The sequence below is a fragment of the Alligator mississippiensis genome, chromosome 5 (assembly GCF_030867095.1).
Source record: "Alligator mississippiensis isolate rAllMis1 chromosome 5, rAllMis1, whole genome shotgun sequence".
NCBI lineage: Eukaryota > Metazoa > Chordata > Crocodylia > Alligatoridae > Alligator > Alligator mississippiensis.
Window position 1 is genome coordinate 8058374 of NC_081828.1, and position 25355 is coordinate 8083728.

Sequence of the window (25355 nt, forward strand, 5' to 3'; positions counted from 1 at the left end):
CAGGAATTGAAATTACACTGACCAGTCAAATTCCCTGGGCCCTCCTTTTCCCCTGTTTTACAGGTCAGCACAATGTTTGTCCTTTTCCAGTCTTCTGGGACCTCACCTAATTTCCACGGGTTCTTACAGATAACAGCCAAAGCTTTCAAAATCTGTCACGGCTCATGCTGCTTTCGAGGGAAAGCTTCACCTTGGGTCTCCTCAAGAAGGAGTCTCCTTTCCTGAAGGACGCCCCTGAAACCAGCCCTAACGTGGCTTCACAGGGGCAAAACCTCTGGCTTTGAGGCCCTGGCTCTGTATCACTCCCACTTTGGCGAGCTCCTTATTTTGGTCAGCTCCCAGAAAAGGAGACGTTTCTTCTTCAAAGAGGAGGTCAGAGTGCTGATGTCCCGACCAGCACAGCAGACTGCTCCACTCCAAACGGTCTTTGCTGTGCCACTGTACTTGCCTGTCCTCCCTTGGACTCCACTCCATTTTCCTTGGGACTAGTCCTTGCTCTCTCAGACTCTCCCTCTTTCTCCTCACAGCCACACTCACAACAAAACAGTTAGCAAAACTATAGCAGTCACCTCGGAGATTAACACTCACTAAATCAACTTCAACATAAGGTCATGTGGAACCAATCAAGCAGCAGTCTCCGTGTCCTGTTGCCAGGGCCAGGCTGCCATTTTCCCCTGGGGTGAAAAGGACATCTAGGATGTCCAATGTACGGAAGTAGTTACAGCAAAGGGTGCTCTCACTCAGCCCTGCGAAGCGATCCCGCTCCCCACAAGAACTGCAGGCTGGAACTCAGCCCACTTAACCTTTTTTGGCACAAATTACTCTACCCAATGTTGTGGGTGCTCTAGGATTCATCAGGCCCGGCTGATTTGAAAAAAAAAAATAAATAAAAATCTAATTTATCCAAAGAATCTCTAATTTTTTCTTTTCCTTCTCTAGGTTGAATAACTGCCCCCTGCCCTTGCTGCTGAATGAGGAGATCATGTGACAGTTGCAATTTCTGTAAAGACTGAAGTAAAAATTGAAGTGTTCTTCACACTGTCCATGACGTCCAATGTCCCTTTGCATACGAGACCCACGCCATCTTTTGTCTTCCTCCTCCTCACGTGTTCATGGAACGCTTTTTTATTGCCTTGTGTGTCCCTTACCATCTGCATCTGAATCTGTGCCTCCTAATTCTGTCCCTCCACGCTCATCCTATGGCTAAGTTTGCACTTCTCGCCAGACTTCTTTTTAAAGTAATAGAAAAGCTCATAATTTGGCCAAGCAGGTCTCTTGCTAAGCTTCCTACTCTTCCTTTGCATCAGGACAGCATGCTCTCATGCCCTTACTATTGTACAGCCCTGAAGCAAGTTCAAAAGGGGTTGGAATTATATGCTATGGTAAATGAACAAAAAGTAAGCATATTATATCAGGTGCTGGTTCACCAAACCTACAGAGAGAAACATTTCCTCGTGCTCTATGATGTGGTGCATCTGCAACAAAAAACTGGGCGGGTTTTATTTGGCTTGCATATTTATAAGCTGCTTTACATGGCAAGCTCTTATCAAATCTGCTGTCCACTATCACCCCTATTTATCTTGTGACATTACTACTTTCCAAGTCCCTCAAGAACATCTGTCCCTTGGATTATTTTCCACAAAATGTATTTTAAAGTAGGTGTAAAGCTTGGTTCAAATCCAAAAAATTGTGATCAAAATATATAGTTAGCAAATTGTTTGGCTTAATCTTTCATGTATGATGAAAGATTATTATCGTAATTCATTAGCAAATTACAGACTTTATAATGCAGGCAGTCACAAATTTGGCTTTGTATCAATCACTTTAGACCAGCTGGATAGAAATTCACACAACTCTGGGAAACAGAAAATGAAGTGCTCTTTCATTTTTAATTCACTTGAAACTTTGAAGAAAAATTATTGTTCTTTTAAAAATGTCAAGTTTTGCAAGTCATTTAGTTTGACTGCACATATACATAATCCACATAATCTAGTCGCACAGCAACTATCCAACTACAATGTAGAGTTTGATTCAGCAAGGACTGCTTTTAACAAAGTATGTAGAAAATCCTCTCTTTACACTGTTTAAGTCATGACCAAAAGTAGCATTTCATTGTCAGAAAAAAAATAAAAGAATATTCCTGCTGAATTAAAAGTTTAAAAATTAGTGCTTTAGCTACTGTATTCACAAGATGCAATATTAACAAAATTCCTGCTTTGAGTTTCTCCAGTCTGCTGAGATAACCCTGGAAAAAATGCTTGTTTTGGCTGTAGCTACTTTGCTTAAGCTACAGGGCCATGCAAGGGGACAGCTGTATTTGGGAGCAACTTAAAACAAATTTCATCCTGGTGGCATCTAATCCAGAGCCTGGTACAAGCAGCATGGAAAAGTCAGTGTCAAAATTAAACAATGCCGGCTTTTCTAGGAACAGATGCTTTTTCCTTGCAGCTGTAAAAACCTTAAAACAATCCTGTACCCTTCTGTCTAGTCACGCAACTACTACAAAGCAAGGCATAAATTTTGCCACTTATTGCAAATGTTTGCTGAGAGCTTTTACAACCCTTTTTAAAAACAGTAACAGGGATTTATTGAGGGTGATTATGAGGCGATTTTATCCCTTAAATGACTTCAGGGTTTTTTAATTTATAGCCATGATTCTGGATATATTTACAAAGCAATAACTTTTTACATCAACATTTTATATGCTGCTTGAAACAAAAATAGGAATGCAGAATATTTTAAAGAAAATTATTGAGTGATTTTACTAAAGCTGTAGCAAAAATTTTAGCACTGAATATAATCAATATAAATCAACACAAATTATTAGGTTTTACAGCATTTTGTCTCTATTTACTACATATTAATTCGCAGTTTAAAACTGAATACATTTTTATAATAATCACAGACGTTCTAATTATATAATAATCATACTAGTTTATTAATAAAGATACCATAGGACATTGCAATGGCATGCGTCAGGTAGTATGTATTATAAAATATGTGAAATAACTGCCCGCTCACACCTGTAATCCTCCTAAAAGCTACACTATTCTAAGTTTACCAGAACATTTCTATGCAATCAATGGACGATTTTTTAACACAGACATAAAAACTGTCTTTCATTATTGAAAAAGCTTCTATAACTCGGTGAATGGAAATGAACCATCAGTTCCCACTAAATATGCAATTTGCAGTGTCATCAACCCAATTCTGTTCCACATTAACTGGAGATTTTTCTTTGATGCTAGCTTTTATTGCATATTTAACTGTCAAAGCACCAGGAAGATGTTTTACACAGCTACAATATTTTAAAATACTTTCTTACAAAACACTCACTCAAAAATTGTGAATGTTTCCTTTCTTAAATTAAAAAAAAAAAAAAAAACTTTTCCAGAACAACAGTTCATTAGCACCTCACTATTTATAAGTATAATTGGCTTGTCTGATGAGAGAACAAGACAACATTAGCTTACGCTGTTATAATCTGCAGAAATAAAATGTAATAATATGGAGACAAGATAGCAATTTGTTTTCTTAAATGTATTTGTAAATTATAAAAACATAAAATTATTATATTGTAGCTAATATAGAGAAATGATAGAGTATGGTTAAACTACAGACCACAATACACACAGATGTAACAAACTAAAAAAACACTTAATCCACTAGCACTTAATTTGGGGTTTGTGATTAACACAGATATCTTGCAGGGCAGAACTGTTTCAGGTGCTGCATATTACTTTGCTATTCTGAAAGGCACAAGCACTGGGAATGCAGCTGCTTCTTGTGTTCATAAACTCTAGCTTCTTACATTCACTTATCATTTCATGCTAAAACCTTTTTAATGGCCAGCAGCACTACCCAAACTCTCTTTAGCTCTTTCAAAGTAGACTATCGCAAATACCCATACGAGAAAATTACAATACTGAGTTATTTTGTTGAATTACACAGTTTTCAACAACTCGGTTTGCTAAATTAGGGCCTGATCCAAAGAGCCTTTAAGAATAAGTTTCCTTAAATCACATGAGTAAACCCATTCACTTCCACATGATTACTTACTTCTAAGGGTAAAAGACAACTCACATGACTGAGCATTGGCAGAATAGGGCCCATAACCAGAATTATAAAAAAAATGATTCTTTATTACTTTCAAATTCAAATAAACGGACCTTTTAACCTTTAAAGGTTTCTCTCAGTTCAAAGTCCCCATTTATGGGGTATAGATAGACACACAGACAGACAGACACACATCCACAAACTACAAGTGTTCACAAATCAAAAGCTAACAGATGTGACTTCTAATTAGTTATAATAATCTGTGCTTCAATGCTATTGGAACAAGCCTCTCCTTCCTTTGAAATTTAAACAGCTTCCTTTGGAGTTTTAAACTCTTAGTGTACTTCTAAGACAATATTAAAAAAACAAAAATCTCCTGCTTTCAATGAATTTTAGACATCTACAGTGATAACTTTATGAAAGGAAAATATTAAATTATAATTATCCTAAACAGACACAGTCTTGTGAAACTAACCCTACATTCATATGAAAATACAAAGCATTGACTATAATGAATTTGATTCATCCTTGGACACAAAGCTTTACCACAGTAAACTCAGTCAACTGTTGCTCTTGCTTTTATATTCATAGTACTTAAATAGCGCACTTTAAAACAAAAAAACCTCCAATTGGCTTTTCATACATCCACCCTCCCCAAAAATAACGCACTTGAAAAACCCAAATGATATGAAAAGGCTTCAAGGCCTCTTTTCTCCCTTTCATAGCACTTTTTTTATTTCTGTTTGCAGTAATCTGCCTTTCACTTTCTCATTGCTACAGAACAAACGAGGAGGCTCAGCACTTTGAAAAGGGGGCTCAATGTGTAATGGGTCCACTAGAATTAATTTAGTTGCACCAAATCCATTGAGCACTGAGTTTTTTTTCTCCTCTCAAATCATTTTGAGTCGGACGCAGCCCCCAGCCTTTGTAATTCTAGTAAAGCACTTAAAGTGCACAGTAGGTGTTCATCAGGACCATCTGGTCAAAAGCAAAACAAGCTGCTGATTTTGCCTTTGAATAGAATGAAGCAAGTGTGAATTAGTCTCTTCAATTAGCACTATTACAACCTGTCAAGTGCATATTGTAAAACAGGATTATTACAGTATTGGTCACCAGTGCAATTATTTACTCTCTGCCTTTTCTTGCATATAAAAATGTCCATGTTTATTAGTTTCTGATAACTGAAAATGGTTTCTTTAGTGCTACGCACTTCTAAACCACTAAAACACAAATTAGAGATTATGAAACATATTCTGTCAGGAATACATTGCATTTCATAATTAGTAAAGAAGTAAAATAATGCCCTTTATCTCATACGCTGTTTCTGTTACTCAAGAAAGAAAAGAAATAATGACTGTATAGATTTGCTTATACCATCTTTTAAAAAAAGAACTATTTCCAAAAGCAATTATTAAAATATTTTAAATTCCTAAGAAAGCTGTCATTCCAAACAGGTACATGGTGGATATTTTTTCCCTTCTCATTTCCTAAGGGGCTCTTTTTTCACATGTGTAACATGTGACCATTTTACAAAAAGATTATCACCAATTTATTCAGCTGATGCAGCCTGGTTTAACAAATATGCTGTTATTTCTCAAAAGTTAATGAGGAAGCAGGAATACTTTAGGGGAAACAAATTGAGATTTTCCATAACAAAAATCTTAAGCATCAAATTCGTGACTTTTAGCTTGAGAAAAAAATCGTTATTGTACTTGTCAACATCTAATTATGGCTTTAAGTATGTCTTAAAAGGTCAAAAACATTAACTTGCTACATAACACTTGTTTATTATTATAGGACAACAGAATGCTACAGACAGGGATGCTTGAGAAGTGTGCGCTAGACTATATTAAATCTAGCTGTTAGAGATCACATTTATTAAAAAAAACAAAACCCAAAACTCAGCTTTAACCAGTACTTAACAAAGAATGGTCACTTAATTCAATATTATAACACATCTTTAATTTCTCAGATAATATATCACTGACCAGCCCCAGAAGCGCGGAATTATGTGCATTCCTCAACGTGTACTGAAAGCTGAAAATTTATCCCTGATCTATTTTATATCATAAAAATATAACAACTATTTATAAAGCACTCATAAGAATTTCACATCAATAAAATTAATTTGCAATAGATGTAACATATCAAACAAGTACTCTGACATTTTGACATTTGACTCAATCTTGGGCTAACTTATTGCACTGTAATTATTTAACCCTGATAATGAAATGATCAATATAACTACTTATGTAATTCATGTTTTACAGGCCAATTTCTGACCCTTGCTATGAAGTACACTTACTCCACAACACTTGTTTTTATAAAATAATTTTCAAATCATTGATACTCAAATATCAGACAAAAAAAAAAAATATTCTGAAGTGCATCCACTTGTATGCCTACATTTATTTCTTACCGTTAGCTAGATCTCTTATACGAGGTCTCTCTGTATATTTTATGTATATTTTTAATGCCTAAATGACATCCATCTATCCATCCATTTACCAAAATTAAAAAAGAAATGGGACACAACGTAATCTTTAAACTATGTAAGTGGCTCACTCTGAATACAATTATATTTTTAGCCATAAAACCTACCTACCAAAACATGAAAACAAAATGTACTACAGAAAAATATGACAATACCAATGACAGTGTATACATGTTAAAATATTAATAACTATGATAAATCTAATTGTAGTCTATCCATTCAAAAAGGGCTGCAAGTGGTGGATGATAAGTTATATAATGCAACAACTGTATAGAAAATTGTGTTCCAGATCCTCTGTATATTACCTATACTAGTTTAAATTAATACACCTGAAACACTGCTAGTATGCAATTAAGATTAGAAACAATAGTGTGGGACTGCCAGGGATGGCTTATGATGACTATAGCATATACTATGCCATCAAAACTCCATATAATAAGTCTTACCTCTGCACCTTCCCATATGCTACCTTAAACATTAAATCATTGGGAACCAAAAAAAAAGGCTACCTTATCACAGGTGTTAAAAACACTAAACCAGCTCTCTTCACTCACATTAGCCTGCTGGCCAAAGGACTTGATGAAGGGCCAGCTACAGCTCTGCAAAGGCAGCTTCAGTTTGGGAAGATAGTTACCTCTTTGCATTCTATGTGTATATCTCATGTTCTACCAGGAATCAAAATGCCTGGTACAGATGTTTTGCCTGGCATTTCCAGTAGCAGAAAAGCAAAAGAACAGATCCATTTTCAGGAAGACTTTAGGTTTCTGCACATTTTACTTTTTTCACCCTTTAACAGCTGCAGCTTGTGTACTCTGGGTGCTTCTTCCCTCGCCTTGCACACAAGGAATCTCAAACAAGTCTTTCAAAGCCAAATACAGTCTATACGATAGGTAAATAGGAACGGTTATACTTTTTAATGCAAGCCTCAGGATAGTTAAAATGTTATGAATAAGTTATTTTTCTATTCAGCTGAACTTAAACTACATTGAACACATGTGTATTTTATTGTTTGTGACAGAAACAGTACCAGAATCAGAAAGTTTGTCACAATAATTAAGGCAGCATTCATTTATTAACCCTAGCTAGGCTGTTCCTCATTGGGATGAGAGTACAAAGTCGCTTTTTAGAACAAGTTTTCAACCTCTCTCCTTTCCTAAAGAAATAAAAACCCCTTTCCTCTCCCTTGAACAGCATGCCCATTAATGAAGATATACAGGGAAAGATCAGCTTAAATGTTTGGAAAAGTGAATTAAGCAGCTTTTTTTTTTCCCAAATAAAAAGAAAATAGGCTCAAGGGGATGGATACTAAAACAAGCTATGTCGAACACAGTAATGTCTTACAATAATTAGTCCATTCTTAGTCATTCCCACACATATAACTACAGTCCTGTTTATAGCTCCAAGATTCAAAGGATATTCACACCTCTTCAATTTCCAACTGCTGCTGGCATATGCAAGTTATCATAGCAATGCAAAAATGTTCAAACTCTCAGATTAACAATTTCTCTTGGACATACAAAATTCTCACCACCCTTTCTAAAACAGTTTGCTATATAAAACACTGGCTTTTCATTAAAAAATTAGGAATTTAGAGCCTCCAAATAGACTGAGCAAAACATTGCTAATTTCTGCATGAAAATTAAGATTATAGAGGGGGAAAAAAAAAATCAAGAGTTTTCTTGATACACTATCTGCTCAAGACTAATTTAATAGAGCAATTTTAAAAGAACAAACAGATGTTTGAAACCTGTGACACAAATTAATTTGCAATTTAGACCAACTTGGTATCATTAAATTTCTGAGTTAATAACTCTCCTCCCCCTTTCTCTCTCTCACATGCACACCCAAATCCCACACATCTAAAAAGACAGTTTCAATTCCAATTTTTATTCTGTTTTTAAACAGTACTAACAGCCATATTCAGTTAAAACCATAAATTATCATCTAGATGTTTCTGTACAAAAAGCTGGAGATGTAGGGAAAAATTCCTAACACAATCTCCCAAATCCAAATACAGGATATAAAGAAGGGAGAGAATATGGTTCCAGATCTGAACTCTGGGGGCTTAAATCCATCTGTTGTAAAATTATCTGCCCAATTATTTCTAGTAGGGCAATACATATGTAAAATAGCAAGCATTCTTGCAATAACCATTCTCCAATTATTAGATATTTTTAAGATACTGTCTAAAAGAAAAGCAGAGCTAAAACTGAAGTAGTAATCATAAAAGGATGACAGTTAACATGACAGATTTAACTCGCTGCAAAATATTCACAACAGTTTTAAAACGTTATTTAAAAAATAGTCTGGGGAAGAGACACACATTTATCCCTTTAAAGTCAGCAGCATTCAAATATATTTAACAACCCAAACAACTGGCCCTGGAGAGACAGTTGCATCCAACTGTGGCAAGCGACGGAACATTTCTAGAATTTTAAATATTTCTTTTAATAATTGATATAGTCATTTTGAATCTTTCTGCATAGGATATAAGGTGTGAGTAGATTGCATTAACACTGCTTAAACATTTCAACTTGTCAGTATGGCCAACTCGATTTCTGAAATATTTGCAGTATTTTCCCATCGAAACAGTAATAAAGGTAGAATAAATATATGCCACTGCTTTATAATCACTGAACATTAATGAATATTTTATGTCTTTTTAAATCTCCCTGTTTAATTTAAAAGGGTGAAATTAAGTCTCCTTCCTGCAATATGCCAATTATCTGTAAATCAAACAATAACTTGGCCATTATACTCCTTTTTGTTAATATACGAGAAGCTAATTTGAAAACACTGAATGGTGTTTTTAGATAATAATTGAATAGTGCTTCCTGCCCCCTTGTGGTTGACAACTGCAACTTGCATAAAGCATTTCAACTACCACAAAAATATAACAGGGGATAAGTAAACTATTAATTTGTTAAAGTGCAAATGAGAGAGCGAAGAACAATCTAACAAACTCAAGGAGAAGAAAAAAAAAAAAATCACCAATCTTCCCCCTGCCGCCCCAAAAAAATCATGAGGCCACTAAATTAATCCGTTTCTTGCTGTGGTTCTCATTCTTTGCTAACACGCAAAAATTGAAAAAGCATTAGAGAGTTAACATGCAAAACAATGACATGGTGTTGCAATTAGATCAACGTGAACAGCCCCTTCGGCTCATACAGATCCCCACTGACAAGGTTGAAGATGTAAGGGTCCACCTGTTCAATTGCAAGGCAAGGGCCTGAAGTAAAAAAAGAAGATCCAGAGTTCGATTTTTTTATTCTAAAACACTTGCTTCAGCTCAGAAATTGCATGGATAATTTTTCTACATCCAATGTGGTGCTTTACCTAATGGCATTACCCAACACAGTAAAACAGGGTGAGTAAAGAACTCCATGTTAGACTTAATAATGAATTTTCTTCCTTTTAGTGGTTTAAACAGGAATCCTGAATTTTAAACAACTTGTTTTTAAATGAAATTGCCTTTGTGTACCAATACCATAAGACACTGAAATCATTCCGTCACTGTCAAGAGACAAGATATCTTCGGTGAACATAAAAATACCCAATATTCTTTTAGTCACTGCATCAGGTTTCAGACGCCTTCAGTGCAACAAAAATCTTTGGAGAAACAGCATATTAACAAATTTGCACAACATGGATAAAAAAAGATGCACATAATATGTAGGAGATTAATTTCCTTTGAGGATTGTCAATTTCATTTTAACCATTAAAATTAAAAAGCACAAATCCACAAATCTTAACGTACTTTCAGAAATCTTCAAAAGGCACTTTTATTTAGAAGAGTGCACCTCCTGAAAAGATAAGTTTCAATAGAGTACGGTTGTGTATTTACATTGCGACGCAGTTTAATGCATTAACATCTGCTTTAAAGGCAACAGACTTTCACAAGGGGGAGAGGTTTTTTTTTTATGGGGGGGGGGGGCGACAAGCAAGTTTTAAAATGACCCAGCTAGAATTCCCAGAAAAAAAATAGTATTTATACATGAGATGACAAATGTACACTTAGTGTGGGTTCTTATTCCTGTAATATGATGGAATCATTCATCTGTCATGCATTGCATGGCAAAAAATTTTGAACAAAATTTGCAAAATCTTACAAAAGTGACTGAAGGGAAAAATCTCAGACCAATAATAAATATGTACTTCAAATGGAAAGCAAATATTTACTTTTCAGAACTGCCATCAGGCAATGGTAAGGATTCATCATTCAAGCACATTTCTAGAATAAACTTGCCAAATTCTTAGAAATGGGTTATGCACTAGGTGCCATGTGAAGCACAGCAATGGGCAACAATCTTTTCCTGCTGAAAAGAGTTAAGAAATAGGGGCTTCCAGTTCTATAACTGGAGGGTCAAGATGTATATCACAGACAATATTTGTTGCTAGGGGATTTAATTCCAACACTGTTCTTTGTGACAACACCTCTTGCTGGCCGCTCTAGAGAACAACAGTGAAATTGTCTGTACAAAGAAACCACTTGCAACCCAGCCAGAGTTAATGTACTGGAAGAGAAAACCAAGTAGTGCCATACTTTCTTAGTACATGGGAAGGCTGCAGGTTAAGAGAAAGCAAGTTAGAGAGAACTTTATGGGATTCAACATCAAACATACCTGAACATCCACCAACTTCCCTCTAAACTACTTAATAACTAATTTCATAATTAACATGATGCATATATTTTACTCTTAAAATGTAAAATGTTATAGAAAATCTATTTCTTTTAAATATGAAAACTATTTGTATAAATTCTAGGGCAGGTTTTTACCTGATCTACAGTAATCTTTAACAACCCAGTTAATTAAAACTAAAAACTGATTAATGAAACAAAGAAGTTCCAACCAGAACCTACAAGCCCTCTTTAACAGAGTTGACATTAGATATAATGAGCTACATTTATTCTTCAGCTGTGAGACAGAACTAACCTCCTGAATGGTACTGCTTCCTGAGAAGTTGAGGTTGTACTCCCGCTGGACTTCTCGATGGGTGATGATCAGCATGAAGTTTTGATTTAATGACTCCTGCAGGGCCCTGAAATGGTTGAAAGAAAAACAAGAAAATCAGGGATAAGCATGTTCTAGCTTGCTTTACCGTTAGCTGCAAAAACCCCAGGAGTAGCCGAAACCCAACATGGACAAGTCTAGGCACAATGTTATCATCTCTTTTTCTGCTCCTAAAGACAAGAGAGCATGCTGAGAATGACCAAAGGCTAACCTGCTAACTCCTTCTCTGGTAAGGTGATTGCCACCTCAAAGGCTATGCTTTATTCTCTCTTAATTTAAAAAACAAAATTAGGCCATGCTATTATCATAAATATTAGCTATATTTAGAACATATATTTTTTCATTACCAGGCTTGCAAGTATATCTACATTCAGCCAAACAAGCTACAATATACATCGGAAACCTATTTTAAATACAGAAGGAGAAATCCTGCAGTGACTTCAGCGAGGCTTCCCGAAATGTAAATCAGGGCAAGATTTGACCTATATAGAATAATTCAGATCATATAAATCCAGATAGATAAGAAACAGAAAACTAGCTAATATAGTTTTTATGAATAAGGCTACTTTAGTAAATATAATTAAACAGGTTATGCTAAAACACCGGCACAGTATTTATATTAACTCATCTATTCCAAGGACAGCTGAACAAAACAATGTTTATCCACTTTATTTTCCTGCATCATGCTCTTCTGAGAATGATAAACTTTGTGATCATTCAGATCTGCACAGCTCCAGGTTACTGTTTTCCCTTTAAACCCAAATTTGCCTTTGACAATGAAGAAAAACTGAAGAGCAGACCTCCCATGCTGATGAGCACAATTATACCTTAAGAAAGATTTTCATATTAACATGAAAGCCCCAGTTTGCTTTCTTTTAATAGAATAGCTGATTATGATCTGCATTTTTTCCAGCACAAGGTTTATTCAACAGTCATTTGAAGATGTCCACAAATTAATTTGTTTTAGATCTCAAGTTAAGTTCCCATACAGAAAATAACTATTTAAGTAAATTTATTTCCATCTTTTCCAAACCCAAGAATAATTTACAATAAAAATACATGATAATACTGCAGAAGCCAGCCAATGTCTTTTACACCTTTAATAACTGTAATATTATAAGGTACAATACATGACATGTACGTAAGTGAAAAAGTAATCCTATACTTCATACCTGGAGGTGACTGCATCTGCTACAAACTAATTCTATAAACTTTTAAAATTGTTAACTGTACTTCAACGGAGATTAAATATTTTCTGGAAAAACACATTCTTAAACACGTTTTTACTTCCTCATAAAGGAGTTTGGATTGTGAAAACTGACTGTTAGCCTAATTTAAAAAAAAAAAAGTATCACTGGTGTTTACTATTATAACAGCATTAATAAAAGGAAATATGGGCTGGAATGCAAAAACACAGCTATACATGTAATGCAATGCCCGTATTAAGTCTGCAACTTTTTTGCGTTGGAGAGAGCTCAGTGGAAAGTCCGTTATACCCTGGTCTCTCTTTATTCCTTCCTTTCAGAAAATTGCTGTCTTTAAAAATCATCTCTCTTTGAAATTATCAGTCATTTGTACGTTCCAGTATGGATGGACACACATACAGATATGCATGCTTTTTACAGCATCACTTTACAATAAATTGTTCTAACACTACTGAACAATTTAGCAACAAAATTTAAAAGCCAGTCCTGCAAATCTATTGCACATAATCTTGCTCACTATAGTATTTCAGGTCATGAAACATGTCTGTTTTGCAGTGGTGTAGGGACACAGCCAGGTGCCCGGGGACAGGCGCAGTGGCGACTTTCAGTTGCTGCATGTTCACAATTGTGATCGTGCAGCTGGCAGCAACAGCTTGTTTTTTTCACTCCCTCCCCTCCCAAAATTAGCACAGGGGTGTTTGCCCCATTTGCAAAGACGTAGTTTCATTCACTGTGCACAAGGGGTGGCAGCACAAGGGGTGTTTCATTCATTGGCACAAGGGGTGTTTGCCCCGTTCACTAAGACACTGCTTTTTTGCAAAACACAGTCCAAGCTTTTGACACCCTGGGAGCTTGCTAAGAACGTCCATCAAGTCCCTTGGAAGCCATATCTAACGTCAGTACATGTAATAGATTCTGACAAATGGAAATTGGTCAAGAAAAAAACGACAGATTATGCAACCCAAAGCACTCCCTTGTCATGGACTGGATAGTTGTGGTCTTAAATTTTGTTCCTGTTCAGGAAAGCACAATGTCTTAAGAACAGGTATCAGCAACCCAAAGTCCCGGGCCTGATCCGTTCCACAGAGCCACATGATCAAGCCTGTGGACATGGGGCTTCTGTGGCAGGGAGCTTCCAGCAATAGTCACTCTGCCTTGCCACTACAGGGAAAAGCGGTGGCAAAGGCTAGGTCCCAGCACCTGTCCGCCTGACCGAAACTGGGTCATTCCAGCCCAGAAAGGTTACCGACTGCTGCCTTAGAACGATCAGTACTTGGAGACACTGCGCTTGCACAACGAATGAAACAATGTCTTACTGGATGGATTCCCACAATCTTAAGCAGGCATTTCCTGGAAGCCAACACAACTTTAGGATGTACCTCACATGTCTGCCATCAGCAAAGCTGTTATATTTTCAAATTTCTGAAATTAAATTAAGACTGTGTACCTGTCTGTTTCCTTTTCTGGCCCATTCTTATTAGACTGTTATCAATTGATCGTTATGTCCATATTACATTTACTATGGCAAAAGCCAGATTGCCCCCAAGCAAGACTGAAGCACCAAAATTTCTGGTCATCTTTTTCACATCTTTATCCTTCTCTAACATTTTAGAAAATATCTACTTTCAAACGACACAACTTTGTTGGGAAAACGTTAGCATGTGAAGCTGACATACACAAATTACACTGGAATATACTAGGAGTGCTTGTTACAGCTGTTTCCTACTTTTTTTTTTTGAAAGTTTTCTGCAGTTGTTAACACTTGTTCTCTATTTCCCCGATTCAGAAGTCAGCACATATATATATCTCAGGCATTTATAAGGACATCAATTCCAGTGATATGTTGGCTGAAAATATGATCATTAACCAGAATTGCTCTTCATCAGGGGACAGTTCTCCACTCCTTCCTCATGCAGTATCTTATTTGAATTTTGCTGGAGTAGGAGATATAGACAGAATTGTTTTTCCTCTTATCTTCTCATCTGGCTATTTTACATGAAGAGTATAAAAAATTTAAGACCAAGACTTTCAAAAACAACTAGCCATTTTTGTGTGTCAGTCATGGCTGCCCAACTAAGACCGTGTGAAGAAACCAATTGTCAGTGGTTGGCTTCTCAGTAAATTCTCTAACTCGGGCTCTTTTAGGATGGTCACAAACTAATGCCACAAAAACTGACGTATCAAAAAAATCACTCATTGCTTCTGACAATCCTGGCATATAGCTATTAAATTACCTATTCTTCAAAAACGTACTAAGACATGAATAGTACAGTTTAATTATTAAATTAAAAGTATATTTAAAACCATTTCAAGTTATAGGCAAGTTAATAAAACAGGTGTTTGAAGGCAGGCTCCTAACTCCTTAGACAAGCAACTAAATAAGTAATTCTGATCTTAAAGGGTCTAAGAAATGAGAAATTCCTCAGCGTTTTTGAGGATCCACCCTACGCCCTCAGTTAATTACTGGGGGATCCACACACTTGAAAATGAGGATGGTACCCAACTTTTAAAATCTTAGCACAAGTGTTTCCTTCAAATGTGATCAGTTTAAGCAGAACAGACTTTTCCAGATAAAATATCAACAAAAATGTGGGCTAAATTCTGTTTCCTGCTGAGGTCTGGGGGGAGCTTACCATTAATTTTAATGGGGTCAAGATCTGAGTCTCAGTTAATGGATAGAAGCATATTCAAAAACCACCAAATGATACTAGAACTATATCCTCATTCTGCACACCCCAGCTCACAAAAGAATCCTTATTAATTGATGGACTTCATATTCCCATTTATTGCATTCCTGGCTGAAACAACTGTATATTTCATGGTCAGTGTGGGGGCAAGAAAACCTCATAATGCCATGTCCCATACACCATGGCAATCGGGTATGCATGTCCCCGAGATAACCAAATCCGGGAACTGGAATACGAAGTTTGTGGCCTGAAGAGAAGCTTCTCCCTATGTCTGGGCTTAGCAATGAAGGCTCAAATAAGTAGGTTTTCACAAGTACTAACACTTATATTACTTATTATTTGTATTCTCCAAGAGCCTAGAAGCCACCATTATGAACTAAGGCTCAAGTAAGGTTGGCATTATGAAATACACAGAAAAAGATGATCCCCTACCCAAAAAGAGGTGAACGTCTGCCTAATGTGCTTAAAATTAATAAAAGGTTGTGGGGTTTTTTACATCAGAAATCTCTCTCTCAATGCTCCAGTTGCAACTACTTGGTTAAACATACGTGGCATATTTTGGTAATTATCTTATGCAAACAGTTCAAAAATTAACACAATACAACATACCTATCACACTATTCAAAGTTAAACTTAGCTTCTGAAGAATGTGTGTGTGTGGGTACTTCCAATCCTGTAGTAGAAAATAAAGCTTACACTCTACCTATACAAAGCTGAGGAAGTTGGTTAGTAATTAGAGTATTCTAATTTTTCATCACATTAAATGATCAGTTTTCTAGTTATTGTATAACACTCTAAAATCCTGATTAAAAAACTAGTTTCTTTTTATATGCAAAATAATTTGGTTATATCTCACATGAAAGCCTCAAGGGTTGTTTTCTATGCATTTGTTGGCAAACTAACATTTTAAAGCCCTAGGCATTCTTTGAAATAACAAGAGTAGACTTATCCAACATGAAATTATAGAACTATAGGACTCAAAGGAATGGCTTGGGCCATCAAGGCCAGTATCCTGCATTCACAGGCAATCATTTATCTTGAGAGTATTAAAAATCATCCTCTATAGCCCGTTGTCCATCTCTTATTGTAGTCATGGTTTAATGCTTCATAAGAGGGGTAGGGATACCAATACAACATTCATGAGGGATTGGTTAAAAAAAGTCCTCTCTGTCCTCTACAGGCAACTAGCAGAAACCCTGAAGCGTAGGATTACCAAACATCTCTCATCTGAGGACAGAGTTGCCAAAGAGATATCAAATACTTGAATTCACATATCACAAGCATTGCTTTTTGATCCAAGAACAATCCTTTCCTGTCTCCTTTCCCTAAACCTGTCAACCCCCTTTCTGAACCTAGGCAAGCTCGTTGTCCCCTTTACTCTGTTAAGAGCATTCCACAACTTCATTCTTCTAATTGTTAGCAACATTCTTCTGTCTAAAATGGTTCATAACCAATTTGTAGCCATTTCATCTCATGTTGTTGTTCTCTAACTGAAATAGCTTGTTCCTCACTGATATTAATGCTGTAAATGTATTTATAAAAAAGTAAATGATCTCTCTTCTCAACCTTCATTTTGCTAAGCTAAACAAGCAAAGCTCTTTTAATTTCATCCCAAAAGGAAGATTCTCCATTCCTTGAACTATCCTACTAGCTCTTCCTTGCATCTGTTCCAGTTAAAATTATCCATGAAACTAAAAAAATATTGTTAAAACAAAAACAAAAAATCAAAATTCACCTCTGCTAGTATTTTCCAAATGTTCTCTTTTCATTCAATCCTTATCATTCCTTTTATGAAATTCACTAATTTTTCCCATTAGGCAAGATTTTTTTGAGCCCTCCCCAAATCCCAGAATATTATATAAATAGGTATGACACATGGTAATTAACATTTCCATTTTAAACTTACAGATTTCTACAAGCTCGTGTCAACAGAAGTCCAAATTTACTGTAATTACAGATTATTTACATTAAAACAAAATAAGAAATCAGTATGTAAATGTAATGTTTGTTGTAGCTAATGCTGCAGGCGATGGCAGATTAGGTTCAAACAGCAATCAGTTAGAAAATCTGGCTAACATGTAAATGAGCAGCAGCTCTTCTGTTTACATTCTATTGCATTTTAAACTTCAGGATTTTAAAACTGTCTCATGAGCAGATGTGAAAATAAAACATTAATCTTACCATTATTATTATTGAAGCTTTCAAAGTAACTAAAGCAAGGCACTGCTCCTGTCCAGCTAAACAGACAATACTAATAATTGGAGTTGCAGATTACATCGTTCTTAATTAACACTCTGCTACAGTTGTTAACATACACTAAGGCACCATGTCATAATCACCACTGCTCTGTAACAATCTTTAAACACACACGTAATGAAGGAACAGCCTATTACTCTGAAGATACTTTTTCAAAATTTGTATCTATCCATGTGATTTACCTGCTCATATATTTTGAGTTAAAGGAAATACACTGTTTACAAAAATTCTTTACAGAAGCCTACACAGTAAACAGTTTTTAATTGTTCCAGATAATTTAATGGTACTGTAACTAGAAATAGGAAGCCTCAGACCTTCCAGTAATTCACGGAACATAGTTCACAGAAACATACCAGATTTCTGTTCACCTAGACTATGTACAGACCGTCAAAAAGCCTGAGGCTTAACTGATTTAGTGGCAGGTTAGTCTAAGATGAATAGAGTGAACCAATAGCAAGTGAGCAGACATTCACTTTTGATTCCGGAAATGCAGCCACATGCCTGCAGTGGCCCAGGCCAGAAGCCAGAGGGTGCTAAGAGCACGCCTCCCTGCTCAGCTGCAGCAGACAGCTTGGAGCCAAGGCTAGCCTGCCCACCCTGCGAGGGGGGAGCGGGGCTTGCAGGGGAGGTGCAAAGCATCTTGGGATGCTGGGGGATTGTGAGTTAACTTGACTCTGGAGGGGATCTGGGACAGAAGTTCAATAAACTGATTCAACCTAAATCAGTTCAGTTTGAGACTCCATCCATCCAAGTTTATCCTAAACCCATCTTGGTCATCTGAAAGTGGTTTATATGCACTGAATGTCTATGGTGTTACAGATTTGAACCAGTTTCCAATAACTTCTACCGGTTTGTATGCTATTTCTGTCCCTCGGCCTACAGAACAACTGGATAAATCTGGTGTCGGAGAGATTCGTACAGGAACAAGACCCCCTGGAGATGAAGTGTGCATGCATGGCAAGGAAAGGGGAAGACACCAGAGGATCCTTGGGTCCACACAGCAAGCCATTCAGCCATCCCTTTGCTTTCTCTCTACTGTGTTTACCAATATTTCCTTTCCACCCTTGGTTTGGCCCATTTGGATGCAGTAAGAAATAAAGGTAGCATAAGGTAGCCCCCAGATAGCAGAATAGTTGCCAAGGAATTTATTATTCAGTGTTTTAAGACAGGCACACTGTAGCATCCTGCATTTCCGTTGTCTTTTGTCTTTTTTGGATAGCTAATTATGGCAAAGGGAACCTACTAAAATTATAGAAGCAGGTCATGTATGTTTGCCTGGTCTTTAAGATTTTTTTTTTAAATGTGTTAGTATAGCAAGCTGTGGTTACTACTGCCATGCTGCTGGCTTGTTATGATCCCAACTTCCACAATATTTGACAGCTAAATCACAACCTGTACCCTTGGTTTTACTACCACTCAGTTGTAATTCATTGCACTTGTGTTGACTATAAAATGTTTGTTGGCCTGACACACCATGAATGGTTGCAGATATCCTAGCAGGTTTTCTGTTTAAACTGCATAATCACTTTGCTGTAATGTTTAAATGCTAGCCTTGATCAGCTGAGGTGTTAAATTCCTCAGCCAGTCTGCCTCAGCCAACCTTGAAGCGTAGGAACAGATGGAGGAAGTATATTTGTAGACATAATTATCCTTCAGTGCCAGGGACAGGCACAAGGTACAAGTCTGTAGAGTAATGGCCAGAATTTTTTTTTTTTTAAATAAAAAAGGGCATGAATGTCAAAGGGTCATGGGCTGGAAACTCAGACTTTTGAAACACTGCACTTTTCTGGAGATATTACAAGTCAAGATTATTTATCTCTGCAAGAAATTATAAGGGCATTTGAAGAAACAGGCAGATGGCAGACTCTTCAATATGTGGCAAAGTTCCTTAACATCCATCAGTGAATAGATGTTATCTGCAATTTAAAAAAAAGTGTGATGCTAACGAACTAATCTAAATAAACACTGACCTATCAGTAGGTAGTAAACAGTGTAACTGGGTTTGGTACATTGCTTCAATTAGACGTGTTTTGATCTCCATTGATGCTTTAATTGGAGACAAGCTTCCCTTTTCATCTAGAATTTATGACTTCAGGGAGATGATCTAGCCTTCAAATTATAAATGTTTAAGTATCCACTAATTAATCATCATTTAGTATCTCAAAGCTTCCAAACTCATCTTTAAAATACTACAAAATAATTCCCACTAGGAAACAAGTTTCAACTGTAAAGTAGTGACAATGCCACCCTAATTTTACTAGGATATATTGTGGGTTTGAACACTTTAAAGTGATCAATATTTTTTCATTCAATATACAGGACTATGAAATAAAGCAAATATCCTTTTAAAACCTGCTTCTTATATTTGAATTTAATAAATAGCATTTAAAAATGAGTATCCCTCTAAGCTTTGAACATTTATACAAAATTAGATTTTCAATAATAAATAATGTGCAACCAGACCTGGTCAAAAAGTTTTCAACTTTCAGAATTGATGTAAAAATGCTGCATTGCAATTAACGCTGAGGGCGGGGGAGCGGGAGGGCTCAAAAAAATAAATAAATAAATAAATAAAAAAAATCAAGAATATTTACCCATACAGCTTTAGCTATTTGTCCACTATTTATATATACACAACTGCTCAGTGTCTTGCATTTATGACTATAATTCCTGCCTATAAGAAGAACACAAATAAAATCATAATATAATCACATCACCCCTCAACATGGCTTCTGTCCAAAAATCTGACCTCCTAAAATACACATTTTACCATGTCAAAAACGTTAATACATCTAGGCTTTGATAATCCAAGAATGGAAAACTGCCCTAAAGTTAAAGGACTACCAAAGTTTATGCTATGCACGGTTCTCTGTCCTTCCACTTTTTTTTCAATTTTAAATTAACATCACATGCATCTGTATACCTCTACTGAACTAGTATGGCTCTACAGCAGAAGTTATCTTTAGTAATACTCTCTAATAGTGCAGGAAGGACATTTATCTTAAGATTTTTAAAAATGATTTCCAAACCTGTATTATCCACCCTTCTTTATCATCAAGCCCATTTCCTCCTTCATGTCCTACACACCTGCTTACTCATAACACTCTGCTGTACTCCAGTTAGAAGAGGCTACCTAGAGAAACTGTGGCATTTCCATCCTTGAAAGTTTTCAAGAGCCGCAGAGACAGACACTTGGCTGGGATGGTTTAGTTAGGGCTCATTCTGCCTTGACCAGGGGGCTGGGCCAGATGACCTTGTGAGGTCCCGTCCAGCCCGACTTCCCTATGATCCCAATTTTCCTTTAAACAATTGCTCACATAGAATTATCAAATAAAAAATCTGATTCAAAGCAGCACCATCATCAACTACTACTGTGAGCACTGTGCACAGAAGCTTGGATTCAAAAGGAATCCAAAGACACCTAAAGGAATTAGGTGCCCAACTCCTATTAAAATTATTTGAGTGAAATAATTCCCCTGGGGGCTTTTAAAATCCAAGCTAGCACTTTCATTCCCTCTGTGAGACACAAGTAGCTTAAAGTAATACTTGACTCTTATATTCTTACTAGTTACGATGCAGAATTTTTGCTCTTCAATTGATTTTCAAGTATTATCATTACTGGTAACATATCTGTGTTTGTAACTATCTCTACAGAGAGCCCAGTAAGCTAATACCCAATAACAATAAAAGAAAAAATAATTACTTCTTAAGACAACATGACTGCAATTTATTTTATCAGTGATGTGTGGTTTGAATGAGTAACAATGCAACTGTTCCTATTTGCTTGTTCTGTTGGTAGGACATTATATTCTATTAGACTCAATTACTGTGCACCCCCTGGTGGCTATGTAATAATGTTAACTACATTTTTATGAGTAAAATTCATACTATAAAAGAAGTATCAGCCAAAGACAAGTTTTGGTGACCAGACTGGACCATAAGAATAATATATTAATTGATGACTGAGATAATTACATTTAATTTTTAACAGAATAATCATGTATTCATTTTAAAAACTGAGCATTATTCAATAAGCTACTTTAATGCTATTGGTTCTAATTTAATGATTTAAAGCAGAAAAGAGCAACACAGAAGATAACTTCATTTCCTTAATTGAGAGAAATTATTTGGCATTATCACTTACATGCAAAAGTCCACAAGTCCAGTGAGAGGTGACAACATAAGCTAACATCTTAACTATTTGGAAAGCAATAATACTGAACTGCTGGTGATCTGACAATGTTTTATAGATACTTATATCTTAAAAAAAACCTTACATAAGATACATCTTTAAAGGCCATCTTCTGCTCTTTGGGTGCAAAACTGCATTTGCATATACATTCATCCACACTGATGAAACGTAAAACTCCGTATGTACACTTTCTTCATAGTTTCATAGTAGCATAGTAGCTAGGGTCAGGAGGGACCTGGATCATCTAGCCTGACTCCCTGCCACAGACAGGAATGAATGCTGGGTTCACAAGACCCCAGACACATGATCATCCAACATCCTCTTGAATTTGCCCAAGTTAGGGGCAAGGACCACTTCCCTGGGAAGTTGGTTCCAGATTTTGGCCACCCTAACTGTAAAATATTGCCTTCTGATCTCTAACCTAAACCGATTCTCCATCAGCTTGTTACCATTGTTCCTTGTCACCGCAGGTGGTGCTGGGGAGAAAAGGGCTCTGCTTTGTTGCTGTTGATCTCCCCTGATGAGTTTGTAGGCAGCCACCAGGTCCCCCCTCAGCCTCCTCTTGCTGAGGCTGAACAGGTTCCGGTCCCTCAGTCTCTCCTCGTAGGGCCTGTCCTGTTGCCCTCTCACCAAGAGGGTGGCCCTCCTCTCAACCCTCTCCAGGCTGGCCACATCCCTTTTGAAGTGCGGCGCCCAGTACTGGACGCAGTACTCCAACTGCGGCCTGACCAGTGTCGCATAGAGGGGGAGGATCACCTCTCTGGACCAGCTCGAGATGCACCTTTGGATGCATGACAAGGTATGGCTGGCCTTGCCGGCTCATGTTCATCTTGGAGTCAGTAATGACTCCTTGATCCCGTTCCGCCTCTGTGCTTTCAAGAAGGGAACTCCCCAGCCTGTATGTGTGCTGTGGATTCCTCCTCCCCAGGTGCAGCACCCTGCATTTGTCTACATTGAACCCCATCCTATTCTCGTCTGCCCACTTTTGTAGTCTGTCTAAATCTAGTTGCAGCCTCTCTCTCCCTTCAAGTGTGTCCACCTCGCCCCACATCTTAGTGTCATCAGCAAACTTGGACAGCCTGCTTTCCACCACCTCATCCAAGTCGCCGATGAAGTTATACAGTTAGACTCCAGTGCAGACAAGGGGTACAGAATTTATTCTTCCAAAATGAATTTTGAGGTTGTAAATCTGACCTGCAAGTCAATGTTTTAGACTAGCACAGTTGTTATAAAGGTACATAGTTTTACTCGTACAAAAACATGCTCTTTTGAAGATGTATTCCAGATTTTTTCACAAAAGTAACATCGAACTGCAGATAAGTTCATGTTGGTATAGTTTATGAGAAAGCCTTACCCAGAATTACTTGAAGGATGGGGCAGTTCAGGTGTTAGAACATAAAGACTGTTGTTTTTTGGCAAATGTAGAGTTTTTAAAACAGTCTGAAAAAAAATGTTCAGAATTAAAAATTATACATTTTAATTTATACAATACTGCAGTGTTTGAAAATCTCACGTCCATTTTTCTCATTATATATATTAAGTTATATGTTCTAGCTATTAAGTTAACATAATATATTCTATTAAGATGTATATCTATATATAATATAATAATAATATATAACAGCTACAGAATAATAACATATTTTGCCTAAAGATTCATTCCTTATTGCTAATTTAATAATTTGCTTTCTGCAGGCACAAATGTCATACCACATATGAATAAAACACTGACCACAGAAATTCAGGGGGAAATCACATGTAATCCCATTACAAAGTTTAAGTGAATTGATTTCTTACGTTAGTTTGACATTTGAGATTTCTAGTAATACTATTAGAAATCTAGTCTCTGCATTTGTAATCCTCACCTACACACAAAGGGGTGTAGCTGGTCTAATAAAAGATATCGGATTTACGCAAAAACCTTGTCACCTACATGCATTCATTTTGTTGGAAACATTTGAATAATTTCTTGGTAAAATTGTAGGACACTTACACTATCATCTACATCTCCGGTCTTCCATCCTTTAAGCAACATTTTAGATGCAGGAATTTGAAGTTCATTTTCTAAAATGCGTTTGATCTCTCCTGCAAAGAGACAAAGAGAAAACGTGTCACCAAAATCATATTAGCAACTTTTTTCTATATTCAGGTTAATCAGGTGTCAGATCTTCCCTCACTGCAAGCGAACAACATAGGAGCTAGGAGGCTTAAGTGTGAAGTGCCCTATTTTGCAAAATGCATACAATTTTTTCAGCAACTTTCCTCACCAAATACCTTAATGTCACAAATATTAAAGACCAAGTCGAAAAAAAAACCCAACAAAAAACCCGTTTCACCATCCCCAAGATTCCAGACAAAAACTAAAGGGGGGAAAAACCAAGTAAAATTAGTCCCCTCATTTTTTTATTTAATTTAATGTCACTAAATTCCAAAAGCACTCATGCCAAATGAGTTAAAAAAAAGAAAGAAAAACACTACACACAATGTCCTTCGACTTCAAAACAAATCCACAAGACACAAAAAATGACCTTGTACCCACTGACTTCAAGGGTCAGGATCCTGAACACACTCCTTCCTTAAAGGAGGTTGGGAATTTTGGGGTTGTTTTTAACCAAATACAACCCCTTTGTTTTGTTCTTTAAAAACAAAAAAGACAAAAAAACCTCAATTTGTTAAAAGTGAAATGGTTTACAGAAAAGGATTTATATTTCAACCAATTTTTCATTAGCAATTATTTTGGAAAACTGCTTAAAAATACTCCTAAATTAGAGTTTCTAGTTTTGCGTCAAAAGTAGCTTTTCATTTGCAATATTAAGGTGATTAAAAATAAAAAATAAAAGGTCAAAGTCAAAATGAAATATTTCAAGAGAACAAAAGACTTTTATTGGATCATTGGTTTATGAGATTTTTCAGACAGCGTTCTCATCCTGTTTCAGAACAAAAATAAAGTGACAACATTTTTTAAATGTATCCTGACACAGGAAATCCATTTCCTGCATAAGATCTATTCATTCATTTAACCTGAATCTCTCAAGTACCTTACAAAACTTCAGGAATTTTTATGAATTCATTATACCAAAAATGCAATTTCTGGTTAGTATTCACTCAGGTCACAGTAGCAGGAATGCCAACGTACAACACTTCAGCACAAATCTGAGCAGACTCTTATGGAAGTTCAGACTAGTGGCTAGCCCCTTGCCATATATTTTCATGAAGGTGGTACTGGTTATTGCTAGTCAGAAGTAACTGGGAGACACTTTTTAAAGAATAGGACAAAAAATTAAGTTTTAATGATGATGGATTGGATTTTGTTTGTTTGTTTTTACCAATCTTGATTTTAAAGCATGGTCTCGATGGTTTTTCAAATACAGTGACTGTTAAATACTATGGTTTGGATTTTCCCCATAATCCTCCCTAACTTCCATATTTCTGGCACAAGCATCCTGCTGTCTG

At 36.4% G+C, this 25355-nt stretch overlaps 1 protein-coding gene across 2 annotated transcripts in view; it reads right to left on the reverse strand.

Moving 5' to 3' along the window:
- The window catches only part of FAF1 (Fas associated factor 1), a 289347-nt gene that overhangs the window by 179044 nt on the left and 84948 nt on the right, over window positions 1-25355 (reverse strand). For both annotated transcript variants that reach the window (XM_059727821.1, XM_059727822.1), the window contains 3 exons: window positions 23896-23987; window positions 23257-23342; window positions 11485-11590 (listed from right to left, as the gene is read on the reverse strand). In XM_059727821.1, the coding sequence (XP_059583804.1) occupies window positions 11485-11590; window positions 23257-23342; window positions 23896-23987 (284 nt within the window). The remainder of the gene's footprint in view (window positions 1-11484; window positions 11591-23256; window positions 23343-23895; window positions 23988-25355) is intronic.